This window comes from Cricetulus griseus, chromosome 4 (genome assembly GCF_003668045.3).
Source record: "Cricetulus griseus strain 17A/GY chromosome 4, alternate assembly CriGri-PICRH-1.0, whole genome shotgun sequence".
Lineage (NCBI taxonomy): Eukaryota > Metazoa > Chordata > Mammalia > Rodentia > Cricetidae > Cricetulus > Cricetulus griseus.
In genome coordinates, this window is record NC_048597.1 from 176,509,077 (window position 1) to 176,528,389 (window position 19,313).

The 19,313-nt window shown below is 37.8% G+C and overlaps 1 protein-coding gene across 1 annotated transcript in view; it reads left to right on the forward strand.

Moving 5' to 3' along the window:
• Positions 1-17,206, forward strand: part of Dennd4a (DENN domain containing 4A) — a 104,206-nt gene extending 87,000 nt beyond the window's left edge. Inside the window, exons 24-34 of the mRNA XM_027411361.2 lie at positions 1,277-1,466; positions 2,833-2,927; positions 4,107-4,282; positions 4,369-4,515; positions 6,098-6,296; positions 6,535-6,789; positions 8,579-8,696; positions 8,806-8,832; positions 9,272-9,434; positions 9,577-9,641; positions 14,809-17,206. Of these exons, the coding sequence (XP_027267162.1) occupies positions 1,277-1,466; positions 2,833-2,927; positions 4,107-4,282; positions 4,369-4,515; positions 6,098-6,296; positions 6,535-6,789; positions 8,579-8,696; positions 8,806-8,832; positions 9,272-9,434; positions 9,577-9,641; positions 14,809-14,945 (1,572 nt within the window). The 3' untranslated portion in view covers positions 14,946-17,206. The remainder of the gene's footprint in view (positions 1-1,276; positions 1,467-2,832; positions 2,928-4,106; positions 4,283-4,368; positions 4,516-6,097; positions 6,297-6,534; positions 6,790-8,578; positions 8,697-8,805; positions 8,833-9,271; positions 9,435-9,576; positions 9,642-14,808) is intronic.
• Positions 17,207-19,313: the final 2,107 nt, after the last annotated feature.

Sequence of the window (19,313 nt, forward strand, 5' to 3'; positions counted from 1 at the left end):
TTGCCAACATAAAGGCTGCCTTTTGCCCTCCTAAGTTCCTTAAAACACTCATAATAACTCAACACAAAAATTGTGACATTGTAGAGTTTTCGGTATATGACTTCATAATTTAATTCAGTTGGGGCTGGTGGTAGGATGGCTCAGAAGGTTGATGCACTTGCTGCCAAGCCTGAAGACTTGAGTTCAACCCCTGGGATCTCCATGGTAAAAGGGGGAACTGATACCCTCAGGTCATCCTCTGACTTCCACACTTTTGCTGTGGCATGCAAATGCTCCCTCCTCCAAAAAAGCAAATAAAAATTTTTAATTGAATTAAAATTTTTTAAAGATTTATTTGTTTATTACATATACAGTGTTCTGCCTATGTGCCAGAAGAGAGCACCAGATTGAATTGTAGATGGTTGTGAGCCACCATGTGGTTACTGGGAATTGAACTCAGGACCCCTGGAAGAGCAGTAAGTGCTCTTAAACTCTGAGCCATGTCTCCAGCCCTGAATTTAAAAATTGAATTTAACTGAGTTCTAAAATCTTAGGGAATTTTCTTGAATTTTTGAAGTCAGTTTTTTGTGAAATTTATTTTCTGAATGTTTTATATATAGCATGTAAATTATATCTCAATAAGATTTTTTATGAAAGCATATTTTCTGGCCACAGTAGAATCCAACTAAAATTATTAATAAGTATGGTGTCAAAAAAATCCAAAGTTCTAAGAAATTCATGAATCAAAAATGAAGATCACTTGCCTGGAGAGATGGCTCAGGGATTGAGAGCGCTCGCTGCTCTTAGAGAGGCCCTCAGTTAGGTTCACAGTACATGGAGGTTCACCTGTCTATAACTCTAGTTCCAGGGGATCTGATGTTCTCTTCTGGCCTCCATGGGTGCTGAATATACATTGTGCACAGATACCTGGGGCTCACTGGCCATCTAATCTGGCCTACTTGGCAAGCTCCAGGCCAATGAGAGACCCTATCTCAAAACAATGTGGACAGCTGCTGAGGAGCTTACACATGTACCAACACCTAAACAAAATGCACACACATACATACTTAAACACGATGCATACCTTAACACAGTGCAAACACACATGGAGAGAGTTTGTCTCCAACATATTTATCCAGAGTAGTATGCCTTGGTAAAATTGGTTGTTTTTCTTGCAGAAGTTGTGATGTTGACCATCTGGGTAGAAGGTGGTAGGTAGTTGTTTCTATCTAAGAAGTGACTTTTAAATAATTGACTTTAAACGTGAAGGAAATTAAGCTTATAATTATGTTCTTAGGATCAAAGTTCTGACCGTACCAGTCTTTCTTCAGTGGGAGCCCAGGATTCTGAATCTACCTCTTTGACAGATGAAGATGTCTGCCATGAGTTGGAAGGAGCCACTTCCTCCCAAGAAAGCAGTGCCACTTCAGGGACCAAAGGAATTGATGTCAGCCGCACAAGCCTGGGAAGCTCCGCCTCCTTAGAAGGTTCACCAAGTTTTTGTCATGCTGTTGATTTTCACATCTTTCTTTGTGATTTAATTTTTTTTCTATCTTAAAAGATTTGAATGACAAACAAACAAAAATGCCCCTATCCCTTTATATTATTTGCTTCTGCTCTAGAAGTAACTGTTTTTCTCACTTTTTGTTTATTTTTTCATTTAAAATGTAAATAAAGGTCTTTTTATATATCTTTACTGTTTTTGAAACTCAAAAGGTAACATGCACTAAATCACCATAGTTTCTCTTACCACACTATTATGGTGTCCTGAATCATCACGAGTGAATGCTGCTTGTCCATTTTCACAGTGGCTTAGTTCATCATGTGGCTGAATCAGTTTATTTTAATCACTGCCTGCTGCTGAGCATTAAGTTTCAAGTCTGGATAATGCCACAACATATATGTGCCAATTTTTTTTTTACCAATGTATCTTTGTGAAATGATTCCCAGTTTGTCCTGGAAGTAGTATTTCCAGGTTCCTTTCACAGATGCATGCTATTTTACATGTTTGATAACCGTATATGAGGATGCCTGTTTTTCCATGGTCTTGTCAGTATGACAAAATATGTTGGAGCTGCTGAGATGGCTCAGTGAGTGAAGGTGCTTGCCAAGCCAGATGACCTGAGTTGCATCCGCAAGGCCCATATGGTGAGAGTACTGACTCCACAAGTTGTCCCCTGACCTCCACATATAAATTGCATGTGATCACTTGAGTGCCTGCACACAAGTGCAGAGACAGAGACAGAGACAGAGACAGAGACAGAGAGACAGAGAGAAATGCATTGGCTAAACATGTTGACCAACTTCTATGTTTGCTGTGAGGAACACATTTCAACTTAGTTTTTATGTATATTTCTGTTGTCAAAATGAGGTTGAGAATCTGATCTTGAACATGTTTAACTATCCCCTCAGCTAGTAGTTTACACCTTTTTTTTTTCATTGAAAAAGACTTTTTTAGTTGAGCAGTGGTGGTGCATACCTTTAATCCTAACACTTGGAAGGCAGTGGCATGTGGATCTTTGTGAGCTTAATGCCAGACTGGCCTACATAGCCAGTTCTCAGACAGCCAGGGCTGTTAAACAGGAAAACCCTGTCTCAAAAAAAAAAAAAAAAAAAAGGAAGAGGAGGAGGAGGAGGAAGAGAAGGAAGAAAGGAAAAAAAGAAGGAAGGAAGGAAGGAAGAGGAGGGAAGGAAGGAGGGAGAAAGTCTCATTATTGATTTGGTTTTTCTAAATTACTTTTGGCATTCTCAGTAGAACAAGTTAGCATTTTATCAGAATTTATAGAAGAAATTATTCTTTCATTGCACCTCCTCAGTTTTCATGATTTTGCTCTTTTATTTTTTTTCAATCAGGATCCTTGTCAAAATTTGCCTTACCTGGAAAGTCAGAAACTGCATCTTCTCTCAACACCAGTACTACAAATATCTTCCAGAACTATGCAATGGAGGTACTGTTCTCTTTTCCTCATGAGAGCACCTTTGTATACTGCATTATAAAATTCACATTTCTTTAGTGTTGATGGTTATTGATGGAGTAATAAGCGTTGAGTATGTATCATCTGAAATTTCAGAAAGTGTATTACATCCAAGTTTTGGTTTTTTTTTGTTTTTGGTTGTTTGGTTGGTTGTTTGGTTTTTGGATACAGGGTTTCTCTGTGTGGCTCTGGCTATCCTGAAAACTCACTCTTGTAGACCAGGCTGGCCTCAAACTCACAGAGAACTGCCTGTCTTGTCCAAGTGCTGGGATTAAAGGCATGTACCACCACAGCCCAACTTCATTCAAGGTTTTTGATACCTGTTATTTCAAGTCATTGGTTTATTAGGACAGTTCCATGCTTATTGGAAATTTGTCAACATATAAAAAGTTTTCATTTTCAACATTTGTATTTATAGCTTGTTATACATACATTCTCTTTGAACATTTGTTTTGCATTATGAACATGACCTATTTTGTTATGCAAACAAACTTGAAGGTGAGGAAACAGTTTGGTTTTGTTGTCAACTTCCATCATGATTTTCATTCTCTGTCAGTTTGACAAATGAAAATGATAAATCCTCATTTTCTTAAATGAAAAGTTATACTTTTATACTTTAAAAACTTTCCCTGTTTTTTCTGTAAAATATTGCTTCCAGATATTTTGTTAAATGTTTTGCTATTTCACACCAATTTTACATGAAGAAATTTGGGTTCAGTTGGGAAATAAATAATGAACACTGATATGGAGTTTATGTTTATGTGGCTTCAGGGATTTGTTTTATGAACTGCAACAGCAGCATTACAGTACCATATTGGCAGCCGGGCGTTGGTGGTGCACGCTTTTAATCCCAGCACCCGGCAGGCAGAGGCAGGCGGATCTCTGTGAGTTCCAGGCCAGCCTGGTCTCCAGAGCGAGTGTCAGGATAGGCTCCAAAGCTACACAGAGAAACCCTGTCTTGAAAAACCAAAAAAAAAAAAAAAGTACCATATTGGCTTTAATGTACAGTATGTGGCTGTACATGCTGGAATCTTTTGATTAATGTCAGAATCTTTGTGAGCTTTAATTTTCCAATGGGCTTCTTAGCTAAAGTAGGTTTTAATTTGAAATATACACAGACCAGCTTGCTTAGTAAAATATTCTCTTCCCTAGGTTCTCATCTCAAGTTGCTCTCGGTGTAGAACATGTGATTGTCTTGTCCATGATGAGGAAATCATGGCTGGCTGGACAGCAGATGATTCAAATCTCAATACTACATGCCCATTTTGTGGCAATCTTTTCTTACCCTTTCTGAATGTTGAAATCAGAGATTTAAGACGACCTGGAAGGTAACAGTATGCCCTTTCTGTCATTATGCTTAAGGATATTGTTCCTAAAATACCTGTTTTCAAAATGTCCTTGGTTCACATTGTAGATATTTCTTGAAGTCCAGCTCATCTACAGAAACCATGCATTTTGCATCCTCCTTCTCAAATCAGACAAGGCAGTCTTGCATTTCAGCATCAGCCTCTGGTCTTGACACATCCACTCTTTCTGTTCAAGGAAATTTTGATCTAAATAAGTAAGTATGACTGTGGAGAACATAATTATATATGTTATACATGCTGTAGACATGGGACAGAAAAAATGGACCATTTTAAGGTATAAGTTTCTGTAAAAAAAAAAAAGTACATTCTGTTACTCATCACTCAACTGGTAGAGAAAGGATGATGTTTAAAGATGATCTGGTGTCTATAACAAGACCTTGCTTTGGATGGATGGATGGATGGATTTCTGTGAAAAATAAATTCATTATCTTAAGTTTTTAAAAAAGATTTTTATTTATTTGTATTTTGTATGTATGAGAATTTTGTCTGCATGTATCTAAGGGCAAAATATGTATGTAATACCCATGGAATCCAGAAGAAGGCTTAAGGGCAAAATATGTATGTAATACCCATGGAATCCAGAAGAAGGCTTCATGCCCTCAGAAACTGGAATTAGGGATGGTTGCGAACCACCATGTGGAGGCTGGAAACTGATCCCAGGTCTTCTACAAAAGCAGCAAATGCTTTTAACTCTCCCTCCCTTCAGCCCCTCATTATCTTAAATCTTTACCCATAATTAAAGAGATATTAAAGTGCTCTAATGTCATAACTATTTAAGTCTAAATGTTTGTATGTTAAACTTTATGAGCCTCCAAAGTTAAAGTGTTACCAGTATTTTGCTTCTGTTTTGTTTGTTTGTTTTGAGACAGGATCTTGTGTGACCCTGGTTGGCCTTTAACTTGCTATGTAATTGAGAATGACCTTGAGAATGACCTTGAGCTCCTTATTCTCCTGCCTCCATCTCCCAAGTTCTAATATTATGGATGTGTGCCACCATGATCCCATGCCAGTCTTTAAAGATTAAAAAAAAATCTGTAAACCGAGGGTTGGTGGCGCCCGCCTTTAATCCCAGCACTCGGGAGGCAGAGGCAGGCGGATCTCTGTGAGTTTGAGGCCAGCCTGGTCTCCAGAGTGAGTGCCAGGACAGGCTCCACAGCTACACAGAGAAACCCTGCCTCGAAAAACCAAAAAATAAAAAAATTTTTAAAAATCTGTAATATACTTTAAGTTTAAAGTCACCAGGTTTTCTCCATCTTTTCAGGAACTTCTATCTTAGAATATCCAATTTTCTGTTTATGAATATTTAGTAGTGTAAGAAAACTTGGAGCTGATATAGAGCTATAAAATTAAAAGCATATATAGCAATCCAATATAAGTAATCTATATTTAAATGCAGAAACTTGGCTCTTTTTTGCAAAAGTTTTTTGCAAAAGCCAGATTCACCATATGTAGCCAAATAAGTGAAGCTGTGTTGTCAGATGCATGTTCAGAGAAAGAAAATGCCTGTGTACTACTGCCAAGGCTAAACACAACCCATTTGATCATAAGACTATAAAACACAAAGTCTGTATTCACCTTCTCTCGTTATATGTCCCTTATGTCCCCACCTCAGCCCTCAAAGAGTATGTATCCATTTTCTTTTATTTATTTTGCTATGTCTAGCTCTGATTCTAAAAAGAACAGCATGGTTTTTCTAGATAAGATGATATGAAATAAGATGAGGTGAGTTAAGAAAGTCTAGGCACTGATAAGATTTTTCTTTTTTAAATGTCCAAGCAAATCTAAACTGCAGGAAAATCCCTGTGCTCGAAGTATTCAGATCCCTGCTCACAGATCGAAAACAGTTGTATCAAAGTGCCCACTATTCCCAATGGCCAGGAGCATTAGTACTTGTGGCCCCTTGGATAAGGATGATCCTGGAGGTCAGAAGCTCATCCCTACAGGCAGCCTGCCAGCAACTTTGCAAGGAGCTACAGTATGTATTTGAGTGTTTTTCTTGTTTGTAAATTGATCATTTACACAATCTTGTAACCTTTGTCCCAAAGAACTTTATTAGCTTCAATTATATTACTGTCACAAATAGTCCCATTCTATGATATAGTTCTGTTACCTTTCTACACATGGAAATCACAGACATTTTAAGGTATGCTTTAAATTTAAAATAGTAATGTGTCGTCATTCTTACATTTGTCCTGTGTGATTTTATTCAACAGGATTCTTTAGGGTTAGAATGGCACCTTCCGAGTCCAGACCCTGTCACTGTCCCATACCTTAGTCCCTTAGTGGTGTGGAAGGAACTTGAGAGTTTACTGGAAAATGAAGGTGACCATGCAATAACAGTGGCAGACTTTGTGGACCATCATCCAATTGTCTTTTGGAACCTGGTGTGGTATTTTAGACGGCTCGACTTGCCCAGTAACTTGCCTGGATTGATTCTTTCTTCTGAGCATTGTAACAAGTATTCAAAGGTACGAGAGTAAATTTAAAAAGCAATGCTACTATCCTCATCATACCGTTTATATGTTCCTAATGGCACAAAGTAAGGCTTATTTTTATGTTTGGTATTTTCACTACCATCTGAATCATCACATAACAGAACTAACTGTCTTCAGTTATATTTGCAGACTAGCAGTGGTGATGTAGTTGTGGGTTTAGCCTTCCCAAAATAACTCAAACATGACTGAGTTTTGGTATCACTTGAAGAATAATACAGAAATTACTCTTACAGTAAAGGTTTTTGAGTTAGTTCCCCCTTCCCTCTTTCAAATATGAGGAAGACAACCACTTTTCAGGAGGGTGTTTGTTTCATATTGCAAGTATGCACTGCCTGTCTCATCATTCCCTCTCTCTGAATCTTATTATGTTCATTCATTTATTTAATTGGGTTCTTAAAAATCATGCTGAGGCTCACAACCAGGTTTCATACATACTAGACAAGGACTGACTCCACTACTGGGATGCATCTTTGGCCATTTTACATTTACATTTCTATGTGGTCATTTGCTTTGTTTTGTTTTATCTGTGTGTGTGAGTACAGACGCATCCTGTGGTCCAGGGATAACTTCAGGAGTTAGCACTTACCTTCCACCTTGTTTGGAAACAGAGTCTTTTTGTTGTTTTTCTGCTATATACTGTAGGCTTGCCAGTCCACAAGATCCTAGGAATTCTCTGTTGCCACCTTCCATCTCCTCATGGGGGCACTGGAATTATAGACATTCACATTACTGTGTCCAGCTTTTACATGTGTTCTAGTGATTTGAACTCAGCTCCTCACATTTGTGCACCAGGCACTTAACCCACTGAACCATCTATCCAGTCCTGATATGTTGTTTTATGAGGGTGTTTTTACCTTTTCTTAGGAAGGACAACTGAAGTGCAGTCTCTAAGCTCAGGGACTTTTTGTCTTCTCCCTTGCATTTCATGTCTGTGACCATGCATATGCTTTGCTTGTTTTTTCTAGTACATAATAGATGAGTAACAGATATTAAGTCATCCATAATTGTCTTGGCTGGTCAAGGTCTTAAACTGAGAAATAGTGGGTGGAGGGAATAGGCCTATTGGATTTGTTTTTCTATGGACTCTTGAGCAGGGACAAGATTAGCTCCATGTGATGTCCCTTCTCACTTTCCCCCAGTGCCTTGTTAAATCTGCTGCTTAGAGATTTAGAGATAAATAGCCTCTTACCTCAACAAATCTTCCTTCAGTGGGTATCAAATAATATAGAAATAAGTAATTTTCTGTTCTTTTTTTCTCTCCTATGTCTGTATCTTTAAATTTTTATGAGGCTTTGTGGTATGTAGTTTTACATCAACTTGACACAAGCTAGAGTTGTTTCGTAAGATGGGACCTCCATTGACAAAATGCCCTCATCAGATTGGCCTTTGGGCAAGCCTGTGGTGTATTTTTTTTTAATTAGTGGTGGATGTGAGGAAGGCCAAGCCCACTGTGGGTGGGGCCACTTCTGGGCAGATGGTCCTGAGTGCTATAAGTAAGCAGGCTAAGTAAGCGATGGGGAGAAAATCAGTAAGCGGTATTCCTCCATGGTTTCTGCTTCAGTTCCTGCCTTCAGGTTCCTCCTGTGAGTTCCTGCCCTGACTTCCTTCGGGGATGGAGTTGTAAGCTGAAATACCCTTTCTTCTCCAAGTTGCTTTTAGTAATGATGTTTTATCATGGCAATGGAAACCCTACTAAGACAGGCTTTATAAAATATTTACAAAATTATGTAAGGATCAGTAATAAACTTTTATTTTGCAACAGATTCCCCGCCACTGTATGTCCGAAGATAGTAAATATGTCTTAATACAGATGTTATGGGACAACATGAAATTACATCAGGATCCAGGGCAACCCCTGTACATCCTCTGGAATGCCCATAGTAAGTGATGTCATAGAATACTGACTTCAGGAGAGTTATCTCCTCTTACTTTAAAAAGCCTCAGCATGTATAATTGACTTGTATAGCATTGTGCTTTTTTGTCTTACAGGTCAGAACCGCACTCTTTTGTTTGAGAGTGAGTATTGATTGATTTATTAGTGCTGCTGGTTTTGTTTGGAAGGGCTGCTCTGTATGTGGTGAAGGGCTTGCTTGTGTTTTGTACAGTTCAGCTTGAAGAACATTGTTTGTCCCAATTTCTTCTTTTACTTATTTTGTTTGTTTGTTTCTGCCCCTGACTGCTGATGCAGACTTTCCTTAGGGGACTATATTAAGGAAAACTACTTTTAGTTTCTGTCTGTTTGAGGCCACAAAACTCTGCAGGTCTATTTTTAATCATTATTTGTCTATTTCCTATTTCTCTTCTTTTATTTTTTTAAACTTATATTCCTTTACCTATTGCCTTTAATTTGTTTTTAATGCATTGTAACTTCTTTAACACTTGTTAGTTTCTGTTTGATTTATTTCTCCCTTCTACAAAGAACGTTTCCTTCATCTGCTTTTTTATTCTTTTATAGCTCAAAAGTATCCAATGGTCCATTTATTACAAAAAAGTGATAACTCATTTAACCAGGAACTGTTGAAAAGTATGGTGAAAAGCATTAAAATGAATGATGTCTATGGACCCATGAGTCAAATTTTAGAGACACTGAATAAGTGTCCACATTTTAAAAGACAGCGGTAAGTCTTTATCTCAAATGAATGAGTTATTTCTCTAACTACATGCATCCGGTTTGCTCCATCATCCTTATACTTATGTAGCATAAAAGAGAACATAGAATTTGTAAGGATTCTAACATTTTTCCATATTTTTGGCCCACAGGAGTTTATATAGAGAAATATTATTTCTCTCGCTTGTGGCACTGGGAAGAGAAAACATTGATATAGGTAACTCATTATTATAATTATAGTTTTTAAAGGGTTTTCATTAGTGGTCTTAATTATATCATGACATTGACTTTTTAGGAAAATGGTTCTTTTATTTTTATCATCTCTTTAAGATGTATTATTTTTAAATGTGTTTATCAGTATGTGGGTTTGTGCATTTGAATTCAAGTACCTGTGGGGTCCAGAAAAGGATATTGGATCCCCTAAATCTGGAGTTACAAGCAGTTATGAGCCACCCAACATGGGTGCTGGAAACCAAACTCAGAGCCTCTGTCAGAGCAGTAAGCACTCCTAACTGCTGAGCTATCTCTCCAGCCCCACCTTTGTTTTTGTTTGGTTGGTTGGTTGGTTGGTTGGTTGTTGGTTTTTAGCTAATGTAAAAGATACTTTAGTCATGGATTGTATCATGATGGTAAATAATAAGCTAAAATCTCTTAGGCCTCATACTATAGTGAGTCTCTCCATGCATTTTCTAATTCTCTACAAGTTTCTATGAGAATAGTCCTATTACCAGTTGTATACAGTTGTATGTTAACTAAGACATTAAGGATCCAGGAGGTTAAGCAACTTAACCTCATTCTCAAGCTTTCAGTATTGTGCCATATCATTAAGCACATTAAATTTGACTGATGACCTGAGTTTTAGCTCTGGAAAACATATGATAGAAGGAGAGATCCAAGTCCTGCAAGTTGTTCTGTAACCTATGTACACACACCATAACACATGTGCATACATGCACATACACACAGTAAATAGATATAAATTTAAAACTATTTAGATATGAATTAAAGTCATATAGAGGTCAGTGTTTAGAATCTTTGTTTAAAAACTAACTGTAAGAGTTGGCATGATACTCAGTTGGTAAAAGCACTTGCCATGCCAAGCATAGCGACCTGAGTTCAATCCCTGGTCCCACTGTGGAAGGAGAGGACTGACTCTCAAAAGGTATCTTCTGATATTGACATATGCACATCATAACACACACACTTGTACTTTTGCATGCACAATAATAACAACAATAATAAACCTTTGAAAGTATGATCTAAGTAAATACAGTCAGAGGCTAGAGCAATGGCTCACAGTGAAGAGCACTTGCTGCTCTCCCAGAGGACTAGAATTCAGTTCCCAGCTCCCATGTCAAGCAACGTATAAACTACCTGTAACTCCAGCTCCAAGGGATCCAGTGCCCTCTTCTGTCCCCCATGAGCAACCACACACAGGCACACAAACACAGTCACATACATACAGTCACACAACACATACACATAAATAAAAATAAAATAAATCTATATGTGAGCCACCTCATGGGTTCATGAGATTTGAACTCAGTCCTCATGATGGCAACAGGCACTTTTAATAGCTAAGTTGTCTCTCCAGCCTCACAGTCCTCCAAAATAACTAAATATTTTTAAAGGAAAAAACTTACATCAGGGAGTGTTGTACTTTAGAAATCATTAGTCACCTAGTTGAAATAAAGTTGGGAAACTTTGGATGTGTTTCAATAGAAATATAAACATTGAAAATCAAGAGATGGTGATGGAAAAGGCTAGAGGAAACAGACTGGATTGAATCCAGTATTTGTTTGTAAACAAATGTTTTATGCATTAACCTATCCTTCCCACTAGAGGTTTCAAATTACATGCAGGTAACTTTGAGCAAAATACTGTGATTATTTATTTGCTCTTTATTTTAAAGATTTGAAACACTAGAGACTGAAAAATAAGAAATTTGACAAATGATTTTCATATTTAATTGGAAAGATAATGTACAGAGATTGGCAGGATTCAAAACTAGTAAAAGAAACAGTAAAGACATTGAAATGGTATGGTATGAAATATCTGGTTAACCTTAAGGGGAAGAAACATGTAAGGAAAACTATCAAAATTATAAATACAAATCCTTCTTGATCATGGATTATACTAAATGTAAGTTGATTAAATTCTGCAGGTAAAAGGCAAGTTACAAGAATGGGATTTTTTTAAAAAAAAAAATACGATTCAACAGTAGCCCATATTCAAGAGACACATTATAAATAATAGAAAGTAAAAAGATTAAAAAGATAGTCCATACAAGTAGTCCTGTCTTAGTGAGAGTTTCTCACCATGACCAAAAGTAACATGGAAGGAAAAAGGTTTATTTTAGCTTATAACTCCCAAGTCATGATCCATCACTGAGGGAAATTAAGGCTTTACTCAAGGCAGGAACCTGGAGGCAGAAACTGAAGCAGAGGCCACTGCAGAGTCCTGCTTAGTGGCTTGCTCATCGTGATTTGCTCCGATTGTTTTCTTATACAACCCAGAACTAGCTGCCCAGAGGTGGCACCACCCACAGTGGGCTGAACCTGCATATCCGTCACTAATCAAGATAATACCCACCAGACTTGCCTATAGAGAATCTAATGGAGACATATTCTCAACTGAGGTACCTCTTCCCTATAACTCTAGCTTGTGTCGAGTTGACAAAAAACACAAGCAAACAAACAAAAAACTAATCAGGCACATCCTCAAAAGAGAAGTACAGTGACTATTTAAAAATCAAGTAAAATAGACAGTTAGAGACCAAAATATTTTATAACAAGAGTCAATCTACCAAGATGACTCAGTGATACAAATATATTCACCTTACAGGGAAAAAACAAAACAAAACATAGGTATAAATCCTCATGACCTTGGAGTAAATTGCAGTTTCTTAAAAGTAGCATCCAAAACACAAGGAAGGGGCCAGTATGATGGTTCAGCAGGTCAAGATGTTTTCTGCACCTGAGTTCTGGGTTGTATAAGAAAACAAGCAGAGTAAGTCATGAGGAGTGAACCTAGCTACCTAAGTTCAATCTCTAGAAATTCTACAAGGTGTCCTCTGACCTTTACAAGAGCACCTTGGCATATGTGCATGCGAGCACACACACACACACACACACACACACACACACACACACACACACACACACACACACACACACACCACACTCTGGACATCAACAGAGTTAATGGTGTTCATGAGCAGACTCCATCAAAAAATGAAAAGATAGCACAAAACTCATATATCTGACGTATATGCCCTATATCAGATACAGGAAAACCATACATCTGACAAAAGCAAAGTATTCAGTATAAAGAACTTTTTATTTAAATTTTTAAATTTTTAAAATTTCATACATATATACAATTTATCTTTGCTCCCTCTCTCCAGCCCTTTCTGTCCTCCTAAGATATCTCCCTCCCAATTTTATGTCTTTTTTATTTTGGCACACTAAGTCCAATTAATGCTGCTTATATGTGCAGGGGTATACAGTCATTCACTATGACATGAGCAAAAAACGTAACTTAACAAAAGTAAATAATCCAACTTAAAACTTGGCAAAGGCTGGGTGGTGGTGGCACACACCTTTAATCCCAGCACTAAGGAGGCAAAACAGGAGGATCTCTGTGAGTTTGTGGCCAACCTGATTTACAAAGTGAGTTACAGGGAAGGCTCCAAAGCTACACAGAGAAACCCTGTCTCAAAAAATAAAATAAAATAAAATAACTTGGCAAAGGATTTGAACATCTCTCCAAAAGGAGATATACAAATTGACTGAAAGATTCAGTATCTTTGTTCATTCATGAAATGCAAGTCAAAAAGAACAAAAACAAAAAACCACAAGTAGTCACTACTTTACAACTTCTAGAATACCTATCATAAGAAAAAACAAAAAGGATGTGGAGAAATGGGGGCCCGCATATGTTGCTGGTGGGAATGTAAACTGATGTAGCCACCAGAAGCAGTTCTGTGTGTCCTCTGTATGGCCCAGCAGTCCTGCTTGTACATAGATGCCCAGGATAACTGAAGACATGCACTCAGAGCTTCTGCATGAACCAAATGGGGAAAGTCCAAACATGCCTCTTCTGAGAAGTGGAGAAACAAAGTGGGCATATTTGTCAGATAGAATATTATTCGTGAGTAAACATTGATGAGCCAAACATGGTAGTGCATGCTTACAGTGCTAGCACTTGGGAGTTTCAGACAGGAGGACCATAAGTTTAATCAGGGCCAGCTTAGGCTGAATCTGAATATCTCAAATTTACATGGTTTATCTGACCAAGAAAAAGAATAGTCATGAAATATTTAAAGAAATATTCATTAGTTGGCTTTCCCTTGTAGAAGACCATATCACTGTAGTATGGCCAGTATCAGACAGAGGTAGGAAAGTCAGTGGGACCAAATAGAGTCTAGAAATAGGCATGGGTACATGGAAAATACCTGATAAAACTGGTTAGGAAAACCAGAGTGTCAAAAGGGTTTCAATCACTGGAGCCACTGGGGAAGTTGCTAGATACTTTTAACTAATAAGACAGGAAGGGTACCAAGAAGAAGCACTATGCTTGTAGTTACCATCCCTTTATTTTCTACCCAGTAGAACTCCAGAGCATATTCAGGATTTTACTCTTTTTTTTTTTTCCAAGACAGAGTTTCTCTGTGTAATCCTGGCTGTCCTGGAACTCACTCTGTAGACTAGGCTGGCCTCGAACTCACAGAGATCTGCCTGTCTCTGCCTCCCAAGTGCTGGGATTAAAGGTGTACACCACCACCACTTAGCACTAAAATTTAACTGTAAAAAAATAAAATTTAAAGGTAAAGAAATTATGGATCCATTTTTTTCTTAATCTTGTTTTGTTAAGGAAAATTACTATGATATTTTTCTTTACCTCAGTGCTAAGAATTGAACCAAGAGCTTCAGGCACACGTGCAAGGCAAGTGTGCCACCACGGAGCTGTATTCCCGGCACTTTATTCTTTGTTTTGAGTCAGGTTCTTCTTGATCTTATTCTGTAGCCCAGGCAAGCCTTGAGTGGATGATCTTCTTGTCTCAGCTTCTGCAGTACCTTGTCTGCAGGACTGTGACAAGGGGCTTTGCTCCATTGCTTATTCTTACTGTTTAATTGAGCATGAAAAGCAAATTACAAAAATGTGTGCATGATATTCAGTGGTTTTTAGCACTGATGTTTGATCTGTGCTACCTACTTCTGAAATGCTTTGTACTCTAAGGCTCCCCTTCTTTAGGCTCCATATTTGTGAACCTGTGGGTGACAGAAGTACCCTTAAAGCATTATTTGTCTCCATATTGTTTGTTATATTAACTTGATTGTAGTCAATCTCAATCATCCTTGTTTGTTAATGACATTTTGCAGATGCATTTGACAAAGAGTACAAGATGGCATATGATCGCCTTACACCTAGTCAAGTCAAGAGTACACATAACTGTGACAGGCCACCAAGTACTGGGGTGATGGAATGCCGAAAAACCTTTGGAGAACCTTACCTTTAAGACGTGTGTATTTGTATAAATCCAATATATATTGTATAGTCTGTGTACAAAGTAACACTTTTAGACTCTAAACTTCACTTTTTGAGAATGCATTTGTAAATGGATTGAAAAGTGGAGGTCACTTGTGTACAAAGAGAACAGTGACAGATAGGGAGAGAGCCACTTATTTCCCAGTTCTTTCTTCTTTAGCTCCCCTGTAAAGTAATTAAATACTTTGTGATGAGAAAGTCTCTTTAAAAACTTGGTTGCCACAAGATTAGACAACTGTTTTATGGTGTCTCGTGAAAGAGACAGGTAGGAAAATCATGTATGGATTGTAAGCAGAAATGTAAGCTCAAAGCATCTCCTGTTTTCATGGACTGCTCAAATGTTTTGGCCATGAAGTTGTATATACATATTTTAAATTGTTTATAGTAAGTTGATATTTTTTTAATTTTTAAATTTAATATAGCAAACTTAAAATGAATTTAAACTTATGAAACAAGTGTTTATTTTCTTTGTCTCTGCTCTTTGAAGTAATTAGCACAGCTGCAGATCTCTATATGTATATCTACCTATATATTTTTTTTATTACTTGAGAGAATGAATTTTAACATGTCAGTGCTGGTGTTAGTGTTCTCCTCGGATTGCATGCTAGCACCCCTAAGTCTGACCGCCAAGAGTGAGTGATGGAAGGCAGGGCATGAGCCCTTTGCAGGGAGTGCCAGACAGGGGGCCTATGCCATGGTCCAGTCTCCTCCACTGCAAGTAGATGCAAACAGTACCCAGGGAAAATAGCTCACAATCCAAATATCAACTTAAATTTTAATATTCTATATGAAAACTTACCTAGAGGAAATATGATTGACAACTGATTCTTCCAAATTTCACCCAAAATATTGGGTATAAAGCAAATTGTACTATAAAATATGTATTTGAAATATGATTTAAATGGGGTATTCTGTTAATAGTATGTATAGAGAGAGATTCAAAGTATTTTTTGAAAGCAGAAAAATAGTAACCATCTAAAAGTACAGCCAGAAAGAATTTCCCATATTGAGGAGCTTAGCTTTTTCAACGAGCTTCAGAATCTGAAGCTCATGGAGTCTAAAATGTAGAACTATACATAATCAGACAATAAATTCAATGTCCAAGCACCATAAGTGTTAAATTGACTTTTAAAATGTATTTTTAGTTATATTATTTCTAAGATCAATTTCTTTGAGCAATTTCTCATAAAGAAAAAGCATCTTTGGTTCTTTAAAATTATTCATGTCTTTTCAGTGTATGTATGTACATTTGCAAAGGTTGTCATTCATAAAGGAAGGCTATTCATTTTTTTAAAAAGAGAAAAGGGGACGGTCCCAAACCTGGTGTTGAAAGCCAACAGGCATGATGCTTGACCTGGAAGTAGCTTAGAGCCCTGAGACCCACCAGTTCAGCCACACAAAAAAAGCTGCCTTTCAGTTCCTGCCACCACTGAGTATCCAGGCTGAAGCATTTCACAGCTTTTGCCCTCTGGCAGGTTGTGGAGAGAGCATAAAATGTGAATCTTGAGTTCAGTTGGTCCGAGGCTGAACTTAATTACTTGAAAACACTGGTGCTATGCACGCATCCCTACCGCTCGCTCCGGTCGGATCCACTCCAGCCTCACTCTGCTTTACTGTTTCACATTCTCCAAGTCATGGGAGGCTAAGAACATTTGAGAGAGGAGGCTGTTGGCAGCACTGGTGGCAAATATCCCTTCAAGCAGGATTTGGGTTTTCGTCTGTGGTTTTGTTGTTGTTGTTTCTTCCCTTATGAGTACAGCTTGCACTGTTCCCTACAGTTTCTGTAATGCAAAACTGCGTAGGAAGTGGTTTGTCTGACAGAGACAAAGCGGCTCTTCATACTCACTCAGAAAGCTGAGCACGATCTCTGTCTCCCGGCCCTACCCTGAGTTTTGTTTTCTGTCTCTGAATAAAGTTGTGTTTCTCCTGCTTTTAATCTCCAAGAAATACTGTATGAAGACAATTTTTAAAAATAATATCTAAAACATGGAATAGAACTCAACTCAGTTAGTTCTGCTCCAAAGAAAACTAAAATAAGGATCATCTTTTGAAACAATTTAATACAAGCCGTTTTTCAGTTTTTTTATTAAAAACACATCTTGGAAAATTGTGGCCAATAGTGCTGGAGAGCAATGTTGTTTTCCTCCACTATCTTGAGTTCCTCTTTTTCATTCTTAGTTCTGTTTATGTTTAAATTGTGGAAATAAACCATGCTCTTGCTGTTATAGCTTGTTTAAGACTCTTATTATGTTTGAATGTTATTTTGTGTATGTACATACTATTTTAAATATTCAAAATTTTCCTCCTGTTGCCAGATGTCATAGTACATAACTATTCGTCTTCTGATTTTGTCTTTTTTCTTAACTCTTTTTTTTAAACTTTTAAATCCCAAAACTATCAACTTATCTATAATAAGATTGTCTAATATGTTTTCTCATTTTTGTATATAGAGAAATGACCCTGAAAATGTTGGTTCAGCATTTTAGGCAATAAATACTTATTTTTACTTCATGTTGATAATTATTATTTTTGGTACAACTAACAAGTGTTAGCTAATCCTATATATAGCTTGCATTGTATTTTAAATAACCAACAGAAGGAAAATACTTCTTTAAAAATAGGCAGTAGTTCAGCATTTTATTTCAGCCACCATAATTTAAAGGCTGCTTTTAGGCACTTCATGTCAGAGTAAGAAGAGAAAAAGCAAGCAGCCTTTGGGAGACCTTGGCCTGGTGCTGTGACTAGTGTGTTCATTGTGTTCAGCACAAAGCCCTGTGTGAACTAGACTCTAGCAGCCGCCTGTCTTCATGGACATCAACATCCTTGGGACTTGGAGTCTTATCAACCCCCTCCACCTCATACTGCCTTCCTTTGCTAGCCCCAAAGGCTAGCAGGGCACTCAGCTGCATAGGAATTGTGTGAGCCTGATGTCTGTGCATTTACTCACACTCGGAGGCAGACTCTGCTGTCTTTCCATAGTTTCTGTTCTTTAGATGACTTTCTCGTTATATAGTATTTCCAAATGATTTTCTTTTAATGTAGCAACTGGTCTATACAGGAACATTTTCAGGTTTTACTCACTAATTACCGTGAAGGACCTGAAGACCAGAAGTATACCTTTGGATGTGCAGGCTAACTTAGGCATGGATATCCTGCCAGGCTCCAGTGACCACCTAAGTATGGGCAGCCTTGCTCAGAGAGCCCTTTTTCTTCATAGGGACCAGAGTCCCAGAACACTTACAGGCTGTACCTGCTGATAAGGGCAACCAGTTATTTCCATTTACCTATCAAATTGCACTTTCAATATAAATTCCAGTTCTTGCCCCCCTCAGAACTCAGTTGTTAAGTAAATAAAACTTCTGATATAGACAGTGTTGTTTTAAAAAGAAACAAGGGCTGGAGAGATGGCTCAGAGGTTAAGAGCACAGCAACCACATGGTGGCTCACAACCATCCGCTATGAGATCTGGTGCCCTCTTCTGGTGTGCAGAATGTGGTGTGCCCTCTTCTGGAAGCAGAATGTTGTATACATAATAAATAAATAAAATAGAGTCTTTAAAAAAATAAAATATTTTTTAAAAAATAAAATAAAAAATAAAAAAGAAACAATTAAAACCATTTTCATATCTATTGGTGACATTACAGTGTAATGTTCAAAATATATATAGTAGCTATTTTAAAACAGCAGTTTTCAAAAATTTCAGATAGGCCCATTTTCATTTATTATATACAATTTTAACCCATTTAATCAGAAAGTGCTTCATATTTTTAGGAATGTGGCCAAAATCTATTGTAGGACATGAAGGAACTGCAGCTGCAGGAGGAAGAGGACAGCCTGCAGGCACAGTTGCCAGCTCACCCTCCACCTGCCACAGCTCAGACTTCTAGGCTCAAGGAATGAGGTAGAACTTGCTTCAGTGCATGTACAGATTGTTTACTATCAAATGAAAGGGCCATCTCAACATTATCTTGGTGTGTTAGCATACTGGTTTATCTCTTTTTAAAAGGCACACTTTTAGTAAGTTATGGTGGGTTTATAAATATATAACACAAATTTAATTGGTTCTTTTAGAAGTTAAATATATTGGGGCTTGAGAGATGGCTCAGCAGTCAAGAGTGCTTACTGCTCTTCTGGAGAGCCTGAATTCAACCCCCAGTGTCCACATCAGGGAGCACCCACTTCAGCTCTAGGAGATGCAGTACCGTCTTCTGACTTCTACAGGTGCAGCCATGTGTCTGAACACACATACACACCCCTTAGCATGTGCGTATGCACACACACAACGTCCTAAAAGATGCAACCCTGTGGTGCTGCCTTTGCCTATCACAGTGGTTCTCAG